Source organism: Ictidomys tridecemlineatus, chromosome 2 (assembly GCF_052094955.1).
Source record: "Ictidomys tridecemlineatus isolate mIctTri1 chromosome 2, mIctTri1.hap1, whole genome shotgun sequence".
Taxonomy (NCBI): domain Eukaryota; kingdom Metazoa; phylum Chordata; class Mammalia; order Rodentia; family Sciuridae; genus Ictidomys; species Ictidomys tridecemlineatus.
This window is the reverse complement of record NC_135478.1, coordinates 43,696,266-43,715,213: the sequence shown is the minus strand read 5'-3', so window position 1 is coordinate 43,715,213 and position 18,948 is coordinate 43,696,266. Positions and strand designations below refer to the sequence as shown.

Below are 18,948 nucleotides of genomic sequence, written 5' to 3'. Positions count from 1 at the left end.
AATTTCTGTTCTAAATACTTTGAAGGAAATTTTGAAAACTAATTTTCTAAGGGGGGCATTTATTGGATGTACTTAATTTACAAACCAGTGCTGGTCTCAGTGGTACAGCATGTGCTTATTAACATGCCTGAGGCCCTGAGTCAATCCCCATCACCACAAAAATATGAAAAAGACAAAAGCCAATACTTTTTTCATTTACTATTTATGATCCAATGCAATAGTAGGAAGGGGGAAGAGCAGAATAAGAAGTTTCATTTGTATCTGAAGATAGTGAGAAAATTCACTATCTTCAGATCAATAAAAAAGCCAGTACATATATGTGTGTGTGTGTATGTGTGCACATTTTTTTTTTAACTTTTTTTGTACTAGAGATTGAGCCCAGGGGTGTGTCATCACTGAATTACAGCCCCAGTACTTTCTACTTTTTATTTGAGACAAGTCTCGCTAAGTTGCTGAAGCTGACCTCAAATTTGTGATCTTTCTGTCTCTAGTCTCCCAAGTCGCTGGGATTACAGGTATTTGCCACTGCACCTGGCTCAATATTTTGATGTTAAAAATAATAGAGGGCTATTCTATCAGAGATAAATACAAACATGAGAAGGGAAAAAAACTAGAGCAAACACTGTCATATTGTGTTGTAACTGAGGGTATCAATATGACTTAATGGTTATCAATATATATGGGTACAGAAACATATATACAGATTATGTGTCTATATGTGCATATATTCCCTCTCCTCCAGACACACCCTAGTTTTACCCACTAAAAAGGTCTAAAAGCAATGATATCCCATACCTATTGTCTACTCTGCAAATGGGTAGAAAACCAAAATCTCTTCATTCTTAACATACAAGGGGATATGAGAGGGAAAATCCATAAAACTATGCCTAGGAACCAACAGTCAAGTATTGTCATGTAAATACCCCTGACCCTAACTCTAAGAGATTCTAAGCCAAGAGAATGACAGTTTCTTTCAACTATTTTAGAAAACTGCTCTTCAATTCCAATCTCAACTTAAAAACTTAATGAAAGGACTGTTTCTGTGGTCAATGGAGAGAGATGAAACCAAACACATAGTCCTTGGGATAAACAGTAGCCTAACAAGTCTTGGACAAATGAAAGGAGGCACACAGGCCCCTAAATTCAACTGCATTTCTGCCACTCAACCTCATAAGCATTTCCAGATCAGGTGTCTGTTCTTTGCTCTCAAACTCAGTCCCGGGGGCTGGGGTTGTGGCTCAGCGGTAGAGTGCTCACTTAGCACGTGCAAGGCCCTGGGTTCGATCCTCAGCACCACATAAAAATAACAAATAAAACAAAGGTGTTGTATCCAACTACAAATATTAAAAAACCCTCAATCCTGTTGTAACAATATTGCTTCAATATAATTGGTATATATTTAAATTCTCATTCAGACTAATAAATATAAAATTAAGTTCTACACACACAAAATAGAGTGCTATTATAGACAAAGTATTAATCCAATCATCAGATATTAAATGCTTGACATAGTACTATCATTGTGTAAGATTATTTTTCAAAGTTTAGTTTTCTCATCTCTTAAAAAGTATTTAAAAAAAACAAAAACAACAACAACAAACTGGGTTGGGAATATATCTCAAGTAGAATACTTGCCTAGCATGTACAAGGCCCTGAACTCAATCTCTAGTACTGCCAAAGCAGCAGCAGCAGCAACAACAACAACAGCAAACATCCTAGTTTGAAAACATTAACAAGTAACATTCAGAAAAGACACACACTAATCAAAGGTGTTAGTGATGGGAGTAATTAATTACTCTTATACCACAGATTTTGGTAATAAACAAAAGGGCTTCACACTTATTTCTGAAGTTCAAAAAAATAATTTCTTTTAACTGAATTCTATGTTAATTTATGCCAATTTCTCAAATCATTTATTAATGAGTCATATATCAAAACTATCAATAGCATGTCTGTAACCAGCTACTTGGCACTCTGAGACAGATTGATCACAAGTTCAAGGCCAGCCTGGGCAACTTAGTGAGACCCTGTCTCAAGTTTTTAAAAAAGGCTGGGTATGTAGCTTAGTGGTAGAGTACCCCTTGTTTCAACCTTCAAAACTGCAATAAAACAACAAAAAAAAGTAGGAATAGTATACATTCCTCTGAGTATATTTCCTGTTGATATCAGTGTATTCATTTTGGGGACACTCCTTTTTAAATTTTTTTTTAGTTACAGATGGACACATGTCTTTATTTTACTTATTTGTTTTTATGCTACGGATTGAACCTCATGCTAAGGATTGAACCCAGTGCCTCACGCATTCTAGGCAAGCACTCTACCACTAAGCCACAACCTCAGCCCCCTCTTTTCATTCTAAGAACACTCTAACATAATTTTTTTAAGAAAAGTAATTTTGTTTTGAAGTCACATTTATAACCTATATACAGTAAAACTTACCCTTACCAAAGATAAAGAATTGTTCCATCATTCAAAAAATTTCCTAATTCCTCTTTCTTAAAAAAATATTTATTTTTTAGTTATAGTTGGACACAATACCTTTATTTCACTTATTTATTTTTATTCATGCTGAGGATCGAACCCAGGGTCTCACACATGTGAGGCAAGCAGTCTACTGCTGAGCCACAACCCCAGCCCCTATTTTATTTATTTTCATATGGCGCTGAGGATTCAACCCAGGGTCTCAGATGTGCTAGGAAAACACTCTACTGCTGAGCCAAAATCCCAGCCCCCTCATTCCTCTTATAGTCAATTTTCCTTCCCCAGCCCCTGCAGAACACTGATCTGATTTCTATCCCTAGAGTTTTGCCATTACCAGAATATTATATGAAATCATCCACTGAGTAGCTTTCAGAAGTATGGCTCCTTTCACTCAGCATGTTTTTGAGAGTCACCAATGTTGCTGTATGAATCAATGGCTCATTTTCTTTTTCTGTTAAGTAGTATTCTATGGGCATGCATGTATTATGCTTTGTTATCCATTTACCAATTGATGGGTATTGAGGTTGTTTCCAATATCTGGATGTTATGAATAAAGCCACTACATGCCATTACATAGTATAAACATTTGCAAACAAATCTTTTTTTTTTTTAAGAACTAGGAATTGAACACTAGGGGCACTCTATCACTGAGCTATATCACCAACATTTTTTATTTTTTACTTTGAGACAGGGTCACTTAATTGCCCAGACTGACCTTAAATTTGCAATCTGACTGCCTTAGCTTGTATTATAGGTGTATGCTATCACACCTAGTACATACAATTCATTGTGTGGACATATGTTTTCATTTTTATTGGACAAATACCTAGAAATATAAGTAAGCATACAAAATAAATCAAGCATATAAAACAAATAAACTTAACTTTTTCTTTTTTGGTGGTACTGGGGATTAAACCCAAAGTTGCTGGGGCTGCGGTGTAACTTAGTGGTAGAGTGCTTGCTTAACATGTGTGAGGCACTGGGTTTGATCCTCAGCATCACATAAAGATAAATAAATAAAAGTATTGTGTCCATGTACAACTAAAAAAAAAAAAATTTTTTTAAATCCAGGGATGCTGGGGGCTGAGGTTGTGGCTCAGTGGTAGAGCACTTGCCTAGCACATGCAAGGCCCTGGGTTTGATCCTCAGCACCACATAAAAATAAATAAATAAAGGTATTGTGCTCAACTACAACTAAAAAATAAATATTAAAAAAAAAATCTAGGGGTGCACTCTACTGCTGAATTACACCTACAGTGCATTCTTTTTTTTATTTTTATTTTGAGACAGAGTGTCACTAAATTGCCCAGGCTAACCTCCAATTTGTGATCCTCCTGCCTCAGCCTCCTGAGCTGCTGGGATTACAGGCATGTACCACCACATCCAGCAACAACTCAACCTTTGAGGCAGTATTCTATAAAGTTTAAAGTCATCCAAAAAATATAGAGGGGGGAGGGGAATTCCCCCTCAAAAACAAAAAACCCTACTCTATGTCTTTCACAACTTTTTTGACATATAGTAATCGCTCATTGATAGTAGTGGTTTCTCAAGCTGAGCTATACATCAGAACTTCGTGCAGAGCTAGAACTGGGTACCAATCTAAAGACTCTTTATTTGGATGCTCTGGGTAAAGGCACAAACACTAGTATTTTTTCTTTTTCCTTCCTTCTTTTTTTTTTCATATCATGCTAATTTGTGACTACATTTTATTATTTAGGGTCTAATATCCAGAACTGTTTAGATTTACAGAAAAACTGAGAAAATAGTACACAGAATTCACCTACTGCGCACATTCAATTTCTCATGTTAATACACTAGTATATTTTATTATTATAATAGTGTTTTTATTTATTATTATTATTATTATTATATGTGTTTTATTATTTAAAATATACTGGTGTATTTTATTATTTATTGCCAATAAATAATAAAATACACAAGCCAATACCGAATCATTAATAATAACAGAAATATATACTTTATTCAGATTTCCTTAGGTTTTAATCTGATATCCATTTATACTCCAGTTTTTATGCCTCCGTAGGCTTCTTTTGGCTATGGCAGTTTAGATTTGCCTTGGTTTTGATCATGAGAGTTTTAAGGGGTGCATATTAGGTAAATTATGGAATGTTTCCCAGTTGGTATTTGTCTGATGTTTCTCTTATTGTTAGACTGAAGTATAGATTTTAGGAAAAAAATCAAAGAGATAATATGCCAAAATGTTATCACATCATATGAAGAGAATACAGTAAGATTATTTTCTCTTTTCCTCCATTTCCACATCGAAAATTTTGTGAGGAAGTCTCTATATACAGAATGAGTAGAGATTTACTTCTTGAGAATAGAGAACATACATAATTAATCTAAATGATGCAAGGAACACTTACTTAATAATATACTATATCACTATAAATTAATGTATATTTATCTTGTACACAGGTTTTAGTTTAATCATACTTTATTTTTGTCATTGGGTACTCTTTCAGTTTGCTCCTAATGATGTAAACTCATGAGTGTGGAGGTAATGAGTCTATTTTTGTTATAATTTAATTTTTATTTATTCATTTAAAAATTTTTTTCTCGTCATATACAAAGTATATTCACACCATTCATGTCTTCATACATGTACTTAGGGTAATGATGTTCATCTTATTCCACCCTCTTTTTGACCCCTATGCCTCCTCCCTTCCCCTTCCACCCCTATGCCCTATCTAGAGTTCTTCTAATCCTCCTACACTCCCTCTCCCAACCTCTCTATGCATTTTTCTTGCTTCTTAAATGCCAGAGTATCTATTTTTATTGTTTTGCTTTGTTTTTATTTTATTTTATTTTTTTGGTGTGGGGGATTGAACTCAAGGGCACTCAACTACTGAGCCATATCCCTAGCCCTATTTTGCATTTTATTTAGAGACAGGGTCTCACTGAGTTACTAAGCGCACCTCTTTGCTGAGGCTGGCTTTGAACTCCCAATCCTCTTGACTCAGCCACCCAAGACGCAGGGACTACAGGCATGCACCGTCAGTATCTCAGTCTTTTAAACTTTGCATTTTGAAATTTCCAAACATACAAAAATGAAGACAAAAATGTAAAATCCCCACATACATAACACGTAGATTTAACAATTAGTATTTGCTGTTTTATATCATTTATTTTTTCTTACTAAAGCATTTTAAAATAAAGCACAAACATCATGACATTTCACCCCAAAATTCTTCAAAATGCATCTCTAAAAAAAGTGTATTTTCTAACATCATTCCAAAACCATTCATACCAAACCCCACCAAAAAAGAAAAAAAAAAATTTGCCACGTAATAGCCTGCCCGTATCCAAATTTCTCTGTCAAAGCTTATAAAGATGCAGGCAGCCAGGGATGAACCATTAACCATTAATTGATTTTATTTATTTATTTAGGTACTGGGGATTGAACCTGAGGTACTTTACCACTGAGTTCTTTCATTTTTATTTTGAGACAGGGTCTCACTAAGTTGCTTATGGCCTTTATAAGTTGTTGACACTGGCCTCAAACTTGTCATCCTCCTGCCTCAGCCTACCAAGTCACTGGGATTACAGATATGTGTTACCACAACCAAAGAACACTGATTTTGTTTTCTTTTTTTAAACCGGCAAACACCGATTTTTATCGTATAAAACATTATGAGTGTTTTCTTCTGATTTTTTACATATCCTACATAAGAACATTCTTTTTCTCAATAAACAATATCACAAAGCAAGAGAAAAAAGGCATTTTTTTTTTTTTTACCTGAAAAGATCCACTTCATGAACTGTAGGTAAAATAACAGATATGTGTGAGTCTACCTAAGAGGCAAAAGACAAAAACAAAAGAGAAGATGTCACTAAAAGATGCAGAAATTGATTTTTAAAGTATGCTTATCTCATGATCAATAAGCCAGGCTTCCCTGTCTACCTTTTGAAAATTCTATTCTGCTAGACGCAACCAGAGAAAATGGGTCTTACCAATTTCCCATAGTATGGCAGAAGACAGAAAACACAGATACTATGAATAAATAATTAGTTCAATAATCAGATGTAAGATCAGTTCACAAATGTATGAAATACCATCATTAATATTAGTTGACATATGTAACAGAAAAATATCAGCTTTTTTACTGCTCTCAATTTTTACTCAATTCAAAGAACAAAGGGAATGCTAGCTAACATACCAGTTAAAACATTTCAAATGAAAAATTCAACCCCACCCATGAACAGATGTTGCTTTTGGAAAACTGGAGTGGAATCATAACTAGGGAATCTTTTGTCTTTGTGTATGTATGTGTGTGTGTGCACTACTGAGGATTAAACCCAGGAGCACGCCTTTTTAAAAGTTTTTATTTTGAGATACAGTCTCCCTAAGTTGCTGAGGGTGGCCTTGACTTGCCAAACTCCTGCTTCAGTCTTCTGATTCACTGGGATTACAGGCAAATACCACTGTGCCTGGCACCACAGAATCCCTTTGACTGAGCCTTTTAAAATCAGATATCTACTGACCACTCTTCTAAAATAACTGCTTTTGCCAGAATTAAGCCTTTTGGAGAAAAAAAAAATTCACATTCCCCTTGTCCTCACAATTAAAGTTCTGGGTTCTCCAGTGTCTCCTGGAAAAATACCAAGGGGGAAAAAAAAGCCCAAGAAATATTAGAAAGTTGATTATGAATTAAGTTAAAAATTATTCAATATACTGGGCATGAGAAGGCTGAGATAGGAGGATCGTGAGTTCAAAACCAGCCTCAGCAAAAGCGAGGCACTAAGCATCTCAGTGAGATCCTGTCTCTAAATAAAATTTTAAAAATAGGGCTGGGGATATGGCTAAGTAGTCAAGTACCCCTGGGTTCAATCCCCAATATCAAAAAAAAAATTCAATGGAATATTTTAGTGACATTCAAAAATATATAATGAACAAACTGCATTTGCTCATTTAAAACTTCTGTGATCATTTCACCATAGTAGCACACTACCTGCTGAGTTAACTGTACTATTTGAGTTGTCCCAGGCTTGTCATAACATGTGGGAATCCGTACCTTAAAGAGAAAGAAATTATCTTTGGCTATGAAAAACAAGAATGAGAAGCACCCTTAAAGGTATATTTGGCCATGTCTAAAAAGCTATAAATATTAAATATTCATATCAGATTTTAAAACTAAGGTCATATTAATTTTAGCCACAGTAGAAAGTAATTGAACCAAGGACTCTATAACCGCATGCACAGACAAATCACTAACCCACTGAGAAGCACAACTGTCGAAAAACAGAAAAAGGACATTAATCTCATACTGTTTCCTGTTTATCATACCAATCTTTGGTTCATTAATATACACCCACCCAAACACACTCTTAATCTTGCCAAATTTTTGAGTAAATCCCACAGGAAACTATCAGTATTATTTTTCATGATTTCCCATGGAAAAAAAGAATACACATTTAAAAAAAATAAGCACATCTAAAAAGAGAACATTGTCAAAAGTAAATCCAACTTGATAGTGAGTTGCAAAGCCTGAGAGTAAAATGTAGTTAATTTTTTTAAAAAAATCATCTTAACAGAGAATACTTAGGGATAGACATATTTGGTCAACACTACATGTTAAGAAGATCATTTAGGACTGAGAACTAATAGGTTTCCAAATTTCTCTTAAATATTCAATTAAAAAAGTGAACTGTTTCTGCTTACCACTGGAGGCATTAGTAGAAACATGGAGTTGTAAACTTCTAGGAAGCAACATTTATGTTTACATATATTACACAGGAATGATACTCCTGTGAAAACTTTACAGGACGCAATGGGACTGGAGCTGCAGAGTTGTGTGACTAATGATTCTATCAAGTAGGTTCTTTGTAATGCCTCACAACAAACAAGTGAAAACAATGACACTACAAAATATTATGAGGAAGTTAGTAAGTAAAAACCCATGTGTTAACTTCCTACCAAGTTCTTTAAAAAGGAGACAAGTGAGTTAAAAGCTATTACCTTCATCACTACCCCCATAATGGGCAGATGTAATGTTTTCCCTGGCACTGGAGCAGGCCATCGATCAACATCGTTACAAGCTGGAAAATATTTTCAAACAAAATGTTTTCTTGGTGTTAAGTAGAAATATTAAAATGGGGTGTTAAAAATTAGAACTCTACTTTCTATAAAGCAGGAAAAATATACTAGGAAGAATGGAAGAGAAATAAAGTACAAGTGATGAAAGTATCTTAACATTTCACTTAGAAACATGATCCAGGATATAAACTGATTATTTATATATATGTGTGTATATATGTATGTATATAAATATATATACAATACAGATATAGATAGATAGCTTTTGTTGTTGTTGTTGTTGTTGTTACTGTTGTTGTTATTTAGCATTAGGAGTTGAAACAGGGACACTTTACCACTGAGTTACATCCCCATCCCTTTTTATTTTTTATTCTGAGACAAGGTCTCATTAAATTGCTTAGGACCTCACTAAATTGTTGAGGCTGGCCTTGAATTTGTAATCCTCCTGCCTCAGCCTCCTGAGTTGCTGGGATTACAGGCACCACTGGGCCTGGTTAATAATTTTTTGAAAGCAACAAATTAATTTAAAGGAAGTTCTCCTGTTCATTTATTTTTTATGGAATTGGGGATTGCTTTACCACTGAGCTATATCCCAGGTCCCCTTCCCCATTTTTTTAGACAGGATCTAGCTAAATTACTGAAGCTGGGCCCAAACTGGCAATTCTGCTTCAGTCTCTAGAGCTGCTAGGATTACAGATGTTTGCCACCGCACCTGACTCCTGTTCACTTATTACTATTAAAGTTGGCTAAAAATACACACCACACTCCAACTGTATCAAGTTACTAAGGATTCTGTTCAATGATAATAAGAACTGTCAACTCAAAATTCATTTATTATTATCCTAATAAATAGACATTGTCTATGTTGTTAGAGGAAATAACAACAGATACCATTTTTGATGTTTGTGGGGGAAAAAGTGCCAAATAATTTTGTTTCTCTCTCCCACCATATAACCCTTAAATTCTTCTGATTTTTTCAGAAGGTCAACTTCATTTCTATCATATATTTTCAGTGGTCTTTTAGATTCCTTCATAAAGGTACATAACTCTTGCAATGATTAGCTTACCTGCTTCCAAATAAGGTTCATTTTTTTCAAAATACTCCGGTGCTATCTGTTTGAGCACGGTGTGAAAAAAATGAATATAAGGTAGTTTGCTGATCAAAACCAAAGACTGGAGGGGAAAAAGAAACAATGTTTCTTTTAAATGTCTAATGATTATAATTTAAATTTGCCATTCATGTCTCACAAGAACAATTACTAACAAATTGAATTCATCAAAAAGTATGCATTTTGAAATAAAAAGGCTTTTATAGCAGATAGTTTAAAGGAAATACAAAAATATAGCCTTAGAATGCATAAAGTTTAAACTTATTATCACACTTGAAAAGCATAAAGAAATAACTCAGATGTTCCTGTACTTTAAGAACAATTTATAATAAACAGATTAAGGTCATGGATAATTTCCAAAGCCTAGCTACTATTGTCCATAGCACAGGGACATTAGGAATTAGCCATAAGAAATCATCCTATTAAGGAAAGAACAAACTGTGATGCTTTCCCCAGAGACCTATGACTGTTGTGTTCTGTAGTTCAATTGTCATAGCTATCTAGAAATTGTGACCCTCTACTTGGATCACTTCAGATTTGGATTATGCTGATTTTTTTTTTTTTTAATGAAGTTTTCCTAGAAAAACACTCTAGCTTTCTATACAGCATCCAATGGTGGTCAGGGCAAATTTTGGTTACAAATGGAAAAGGTGTGTCCTGCTAGCTGGGATTAAATAAAATTGAATTGTTTTTTTCTTTTTTTAAGAAAAAGACTAAGTTTATAAGAAACAACAGTAGCTAAGAAGTTGCTAAAATTCACTCATTGGCTTTTTAAAAAAAAAAAGATACACAAGCTTTTATTAGTTGTAACAATATTATAATCTGTTTATTCTTTCTCTTATTCTAAAATATCAAAATCAAGCAGACTCCTCCATATTAACAAACATTATCAGGAGCCTAGCACAGAGATAGCAAAAATTCAACAGCTGTTCAAAATCTAGGTACAGGTATCTATAATCTAAAAAGTATAAAGTCCAGTATGTTTAAAGATAAAATACCAAAAATTGAAAATTATTAAGCATAATCATTTCTACTTTACTAATCACAGTATAAAATATTTGTACTAGTGTATATGAAAATTACCTTCTGAAAGTAGCCTCTTTTAAGGGTTTTATCTCGAACTTGCCGAAAGTATACATATCCATAAAAATAAGCAGGATCTTTCTAAGAAAGAATTGAGCAAAAAATAAATAAATAGCCATCTTTTAACATTAACATCCGAGATGTTAGGTATATACACAAAGAGCTATTAGTGCTTATCTAACAACACAATTCATGATAGCAATTACCAGATAAAAATCTTCTAACCTGTCCAAATTACAAAACAATCATAAACTAAATACTAAATGAGACTTTTCCCCCTGTAACTTAGCTTACGTTCTTCATTCCCATCAATATTAGTTAAACTGAAGATATTTAAAATCTATATTTTCCCCAAAGCTATAGTAAGTTTTATTTTTTAATTCTGATTAAAATTTTGAGTTTAACAAGACTAAGGGAGCAGTCTTTTTCCAAACATGAGATGCCCTGATATAAAATCTTGAAAGAGAAAATAAAAGGAGTTAATGCAATCTGAATCTTACATAGCCAGATATATGTTAATCCAGTAATAAAGAATCATTAGAATGTTATTAACACATGATCTGAAAGGTGATTACATTCCAAAACCTTTAGGGCTTTTATATCCTAATGGAAAATTTTGACTCAGTCCCTTACTTGACTGTTATTTCTTAAAAAAAAAAATTCATTGACAACCTACTTTAAACAATGTATTGTGTTAGAAAAGAAAAAGATGCATAAGACACAGTTCCTTTAGGAGAATACAATTTAGGATGGATAAGAAAAGGACAAAAATTATTATTATATAATAGGAGGAGGGTTACCATGCAAAGCACAAAGTATTACAGGAAGGGCAAGAGAGAAGAATATGATTTTTTAACTGGACATTGAAGAATGAATTAAACAAAAACAAATACATTCTAGGTTTAGAGGGCCAGGAGTATGAGCAAAAAACAGAGACCAAAAATCACAAGCTATTTCAGGAAAAAATACATAGTTTGGTTTTGCTAAAATATGGCACATGTATAGAAGGGAGATGAGGACGAAAACTGAAAAGGTAAAGGATTTTATTTTATTTTATTTTTAAATCTTTATTTTTTAGTTGAAGGTGGACACACAATATCTTTATTTCATTTTTATGTGGTGCTGAGAATCAAACCCAGTACCTCACCCATGCTAAGCAAGCAATCTACCACTGAGCCACAACCCCAACCCCAAGGGTTTTATTTTTTTTAAATATTTATTTTTTAAGTGTAGTTGTACACAGTACCTTTATTTATTTATTTTTATGTGGTGCTTAGGATCGAACCCAGGGCCTCGCACGTGCTAGATAATCGCTCTACCACTGAGCCACAATCCCAGTCCAGGGTTTTATTTTTAATGGTCCAAAAAGAAAGGACCCCCCCCCCAAAAAAAAGTAATATTATTACTTTTTTTCATTCAGCAATTGGTAGTCATTTTAGATTCTATTTTTATAATATATATGTATACTTCAGCTGGCAACAGCATGTAAGATATAATATGTTAGAAAAAACAGCCACATCAATGTTTATAGCAGCACAATTCACAATAGCTAAACCGTGGAGCCAACCTAGATGTCCTTCAGTGGATGAATGGATTTAAAAAAATGTGGCATTGAGCTGAGGATGTGGCTCAAGCAGTAATACGCTCGCCTGGCACTCTCGGGGCGCTGGGTTCAATCCTCAGCATCACATAAAAATAAAATAAAGATGTTGTGTCCACTGAAAACTAAAAAATAAATATTAAAAAATTCTCTCTCTCTCTCTCTCTTTCTCTTTCTCTCAAAAAAATATGTGGCATTTATACATAATGGACTATTATGCAGCATTAAAAAAGAACAAAATCATGGCATTTGCAGGTAAATGGATGGCGTTGAAGAAGATAATGTTAAGGCAGCAAATCCCAAAAAAACAAATGCCGAATGTTTTCTCTGATATAAGGGGGGGTGACTCATAGTGGGGTAGGGAGGGAGAGCATGGGAGGATTAGAATAATTCTAGATAGGGAAGAGAGGTAGGAGGGAAAAGGAGTGGGAAGGAGATTAGCATGGATGGTGGAATATGATGGTCATCATTATACAAAGTACATGTATGAAAACTTGAATTGGGTGTCAACATACCTTATTTGCTGAGATATGAAAAACTGTGGTATACATGTGTATTAAGAATTGTAATGAAAAAAAAAGTACATGAATAATGGCATAAATTGACGTGAACATACTTTATATACATAGATACGAAAAATTGTGCTCTATATGTGTAATAAGGATTGTAATGCATTCCACTATTGTTGTGTATTAAAAAATAATAAAATCAATTTAAAAAATAAAAATTAAATTTAAAAAATTAAAATTAAAATTAAAAAAACAAGAGGTAAATGTCTTGGTAGTAAATTTCTTACTCTCGCTCAATTTCCTCATCTGTAAAAAGAACCCTTTCAGAGGACTATAGGTAGTAAATAAGTTAATCAGAGCTTCTTAATACAGTGCCTAGAACATAAAGAACTTTAGTAAATATTAGCTATTATTATCATCAGTTGGAAGACCATGTTGATTGTGGTAGCAACAGAAAATGGAAATGGAGTAACTAATGACTCTAAGACTCAACATTTCAAAAGGTATTATCCGTGCTGAGAGCGGGTTCCTGCTCTTAGTAGAAACAGGAAGGTCAATTTGTAAAAGTTGATTTTAGGCAAATGATATTAAGTTCATATTTATTGTGCTGACAGGACATCCAAATGGGAATGTTCTTTATCTAACCAGACATACAAGCATGGAGTACTCAAAGAGAGAAACTTACAGATTCCGAAATCATGAATTACTAAAATTGTTTTAATAAACAGTAACTGCAAAAAAAAAATCATTAAAAATATAAAAGAAACAACTAAATGTATGAAGGACAACTTGGAGAACAACTACTTCAACATCAGATGATATTGACTACCTAGTACCACTCCACCCCCACATTCAAACAAATAATTATTAATGAAAGAAAATTACTTCAGCATTCTAATTCACTTTTATAATTCACAATGCTATTATGTTTCCAGAACATATTATAACTTATAATTTTATAAGGTCTCTTTTACTCAAATGCTGAATTCTTATCAATTAGACTCAAATTCAGCTATATAATAAATAAAAGTAAAAGCAAATTTCCGAAAGTTATCAGAGGTAACTGAATAAATGAGTTCTACAGTAATAAGCTCTTCAGTTTCTTCTCACATAGACATTTTTTTATGACTACTTTTCCAACCTTTAAGTAAACTGGTAAATCTTTGTCAAATTGATCCAGGAGACAATGCAGTGACACCTTCCTCCCAGAAGACTGTCGAAATCTAAAACAAAACTGGGTATCTCCAAGACAACCTAATAAAAACAAAAATGAAAGAAATTAAGGATAGCATAGCATAATATTTATCCAGTTTCATCAATTTTAAAGGAACCATATGAATCATTTTTTAAAATGTTTTTAGTTGTAGATGGACATGATACCTTTATTTATTTATTTTTATGGGGTGCTGAGGATCAAACCCGGTGCCTCACATGTGCTAGGCAAGCACTCTACCACTGAGCCACAGCCTCAGCCCTTGTATGAATAATTTTAACACAGTCTGTCATGTTTTTAAAAAGAAAAAGGAGATCCTAAAACTTCACGTGCCTCAAAAGATGACTCAAGACCTGGAGCTGTGGCTCAGTGGTAGAGTGCTTGCCTAGCATGTGTGAGGCACTGGGTTCAATTCTCAGCACTGAAAATAAATAAGTAATAAAATAAAGATCCATCAACAACTAATAAAAAGAAAAGATGACTCAAACCATCTTTGCTGGTTAGAGGCAAAGCCATAAGTAAATGCATAGCATAGCATAATATTTATTTATCCAAGTTTCATCAATTTTAAAGGAACCATTTTTTAAAATGGTTTATGTGAAGGAACCATTTTTAAAAATGTTTTTAGTTATAGACATAATGCCTTTATTTATTTATTTTTATGTGGTGCTGAGGATCTAACCCAGGGCCCCACACATGTTAGGCAAGCGTTCTACCACTGAGCCACAACCCCAGCCCCTAAAGCATATCTTAACTCTAAAGTCTCTTTAATTTTTCTATTCCATTTCCCACATGTAATTTAAAAAATTTTGAAAACTGTTGCTATTGAGCAAAAGAAGCCAAGCACAAAATAATACATATTGTTCAAATCCATGTATATAAAAAAGTTCAAAGCTATAATGATAAGGAGTACATGACTGGGGTCTGGGGTTGTGGCTCAGCGATACAGGACTTGCCTCACACGTGTAAGGCACTGGGTTCGATCCTTACCACCACATAGAAATAAATAAAGAAAGATTCAAACAAATAAAATAAAGGTATTGTGTCCATCTACAACTAAAAAAAAAATTTAAAAAGGAGTACATAATTGGATGATAAAAGTATAAAGAAAAGCAAAAAATTTAGTGGTTACATTTGAAGGTGAGGGGAAATAATATTGGAGGTGGCATGAAGAAGTTTCTGAGATGTTAGCCAAGTTCTGTTCCTCAATCTTGGATGTGTTTTATATTTCACAATAAAAGCTCTTTCCTTCACCACCCTATCCAGTACCGGGGATCGAACCCGTGGCTTCACATAAACTAGGCAAGCACTCTACCACTGAACTCATCCTCAGCCCAAGCAGCTTTTTCAAAAAGATATACTACAGAAGATTCAGAGCTCAAGTAATTGATTTACTACTGAATTTAAAATGAAGTTAATTATATTAGCCAATCTCTTTAAATGCAAACTTTAAGCTGTCAGGTATTAACTTTTTTAAAAACTATAGATACTCTAAGGAAAAAAAAACAAGAAATAACTTGTCACTCAAATTTTCCAAGTTACTATATTTAGAATTAGTAACACTGTAATAAATGTGAAATGTGCTCAATATATTCCACCCATGGGGTGATAAAACTGTTTTAAAGTTGATTATGGCAACAGTTGCACAGTTCTGTGAATATACTAAAAATTACTGAATTATGTGGGACTGCAGCTATAGCTTATTGGTAAAGTACTTGCCTAGCATACACAAAATCCTAGTTTGATAACCAGCCAATCAAAACTCAATGGATTGCATACTTTATATGGGTAAATTTATGTTATGTAAATTATATCTCAACAAAGCTATTATTTTTTAATTCATTTCACTGCCAATTGGAGAAAAAAAATGAAACTTTTCTTCATTTAAATACAAAAGCCCATCTGAAAAAGGCCCCTCAGATCACAGAGCTCTAGAAATCAATGGTCTCTGGGCCATACTGTTCATTCAAGGAATCAATTCTTTCAATCCTGGCTCTTCCTTCATGAGCAGGTAATACGGCAGAAAGAGATGTCCCATTTTAAAACTATCGTAGGCACAGAGTATTCTGTAAGTTTTCTTTCCATATGATACTCAAACTGAGACTGCAAAGTAAATGTAAACAGATGGAATCTTCCTATACCCCCCCAAAAAAAGTTTTTTTGAGAAAAAAAAAAGATTAAATATTTTACCTAAAGATAATACATAACTTAAAAATATTATTTCTATTTTATCACAAACACAGCTATAGAGTGGGTTAGAATATGTATGACTAAGAAAAAATTTCTAGAGTCATCCCCATTCCTGGGCCCTCAACTTTACATAGTCACTCCCCCTGTGATTAGCATGGCTAAGTTTGAATTCCTGAGAAAAAATACTTTAGAGATTCTCAAAGTGTAGTTGTTAGAATGATGCCAGTCTGCAAACTTTTGTTACTTATCCAAGACTAAATAAATAAGGACAGTGAGAATAAACATTTGAAAGGTTTATAGCAATTGGACATTGCTGTGACAAATTGAGATTTTTGTTTTGCATTCCTTGTTTTTTTCATTTTGTGTCATTAGATTATTTATTATTAGATAATTATCCATTATTAAATAATCCATTTAAATTGCATTTTACAAAAGTGTTGGTCCACAACAGATTGAACATTTAAAAAAACCCCAAATGATCCTTCAATATAAATGTGCAAAGTGTAACATATGTAATAATGTCACTGCTGTATATAGACAAGAAATCATGAGACAAATATTATCAAGTCCACCCAGAGCAAAAACTGATTTTTCCCTTAGATTCATCAATGCTTCAAATTCTCTCTACTAATGCTGAGTTTTCTCTCTGACATATTATATAATACAGTGTATACTGTACTTGGGTAGCCAATATAGCTTAAGCTGCAAGAACACCTAAATACAAATGATGTTAATGATAAACAATAAGGAGGAAAAGAATCTGACAAGAATGTATCAGAGGGAAAGCACATTTAAACTTACATCTCTAAGATAAAAGCTACTCAAATGGAATAAGGAATTGAACCATAAAAACAAACCAAAGTTTTTTCTCAAGTCATTAGGATCTAAAGTAAGTGTGTGTGGGTTCAATCCTCGGCACCACATAAAAATAAATAAATAAATAAACAAATAAAATGTGTGTGTGTGTGTGTGTGTGTTCATGTGTGAGTGCGTGAGTGAGTGAGTGAGAGACAGACAGAAAAGAAGGATGGTGAGACTGGCAAACCATTCCATTGAGAATTCCAAAATCATTTTATCAATATAGCCTTCATACTGTCTAAAATGCTGCTTTACTTTTTCTTCTGCATATCCACAAACACAAAACCTTGATTTATGATACTTTCCTAAAGTCTGCTCCACCATGTCCTTATATAGCACTATAAAATCCATTCCAAAGTTGGCACAATAATTTCAGCTTCCTTTTAGTAGACACAGAAGAGAAGCAAACTGTTTGGAAATCATAACTGGGACCAATGATCTTAAACATGTACAAAATACACAGTCTCTTGCTGTCTAGTTAATGTTCATCAATTCAGAAGGCAAGGTGACTACTTTCAAAATCTTTTATCAATTCCACTTGAAGTACCAATGATACTTTGGATAAAACGATGTGCAGGTTATTAAAAAAAGGCATTAGGGCTAGGGGTATAGCTCAGTGGAAGAGCACTTGCCTACATGCGTGAGGCACTGGGTTCAATCCTCAGCACCACAGAAAAATAAATAAATAAATAAACAAATAAAATAAAGGCATTCTGTCCATCCACAACTACAAAAAAAATTTTTTTTAAAGGCATTAAAAAGCATCTCTAAGCCAGACATGGTGGTGAATGCCTGTAATCCCAATAACTCAGAAAGATAAAGCAGAAGAATCACAAGTTTAAGGCCAACCTAGCCTTAGCAATTTATTGAGAGCCTCAGCAAATTACCAAGATCCTATCTCAAAATAAAAATAAACAAATAAATAGGGCTTGCAATGTAGCTCAGTGGTAAAGTGAACGTGGGTTCAATTCTCAATACCAGAAAAAAAAAATGCGGGTCATTTATATGCCTAAAATATTGGAAAAAATGTTTTTTATTTACATAGATATACAATTGAGTTTAACTTCCAAAAAGAAAATGATACATGCAGAGGCTAACTATAAAACTAGATATTAAAACAGCTACTCAAACACCAAGGTATCTTCTTGAGAAATTAACTTCTAGGACTGGGGCTGTACTCAGTGGTAGAGCACTTGCTTCACACTGAGTACAATTCTCAGCACCACATAAAATTAAGTAAATAAAATAAAGATACTGTGTCTATCAACAACTAAAAAAATATTTACCAAAAAAAAAAACAAAATTAACTTATATGCTTGCTGGGGTGGAGTGAAGTTTCTTCTCCACTCTCTTAGGTTTAATGGCTAGGACCCGTGTATTAAATCGACCAAAACAGATTAACAAGAGAAAATATTTATTTCACATGCACATGAACACTTCACAGAAAAAAGTAATGACCTCAAAAGTTAGTTAGATCTGGGAGCTTATGTAACATTTTAGCAAAGGGGATAAACTGCAGAGAAATGATTAGTCTTGGGGTTTGGCTTCTTGAAACCAGTAAATTGTGGAACAAAAAATACATGTAGAAAAAAAACTAATGGAGGATAAGGTTATTTTAGTAAGACCTATTTATACAAACTGAAGCTAATACCATTCCAAGGAAGAGTCTTTTTCTTTTGTCTTTATTTTTTATTTACTTTTTTATTTTTTGCATTACTGGGGATTGCACCCAGAGCCTGGCACATGCTAAACAAGCATTCTATCACTAACATCTCCAGCCCTGTTTTTCAGTTTGAGACAAGGTCTTGCTAAATTGCCCAGGCTGGCCTCCTACTCATGGCCTCCCA

At 33.7% G+C, this 18,948-nt stretch overlaps 1 protein-coding gene across 4 annotated transcripts in view; it reads right to left on the bottom strand.

Moving 5' to 3' along the window:
- Dennd6a (DENN domain containing 6A) overlaps window positions 1–18,948 on the bottom strand; it is a 69,668-nt gene that overhangs the window by 35,359 nt on the left and 15,361 nt on the right. For 2 of the 4 annotated variants that reach the window (XM_021731323.3, XM_005317235.5), the window contains exons 4-9: window positions 13,982–14,094; window positions 10,732–10,812; window positions 9,607–9,712; window positions 8,462–8,541; window positions 7,455–7,517; window positions 6,242–6,297 (exon numbers count right to left, since the gene is read on the bottom strand). In XM_021731323.3, the coding sequence (XP_021586998.2) occupies window positions 6,242–6,297; window positions 7,455–7,517; window positions 8,462–8,541; window positions 9,607–9,712; window positions 10,732–10,812; window positions 13,982–14,094 (499 nt within the window). The remainder of the gene's footprint in view (window positions 1–6,241; window positions 6,298–7,454; window positions 7,518–8,461; window positions 8,542–9,606; window positions 9,713–10,731; window positions 10,813–13,981; window positions 14,095–18,948) is intronic. The other 2 variants (XM_078038349.1, XM_021731334.3) reach the window with 2 other exon arrangements.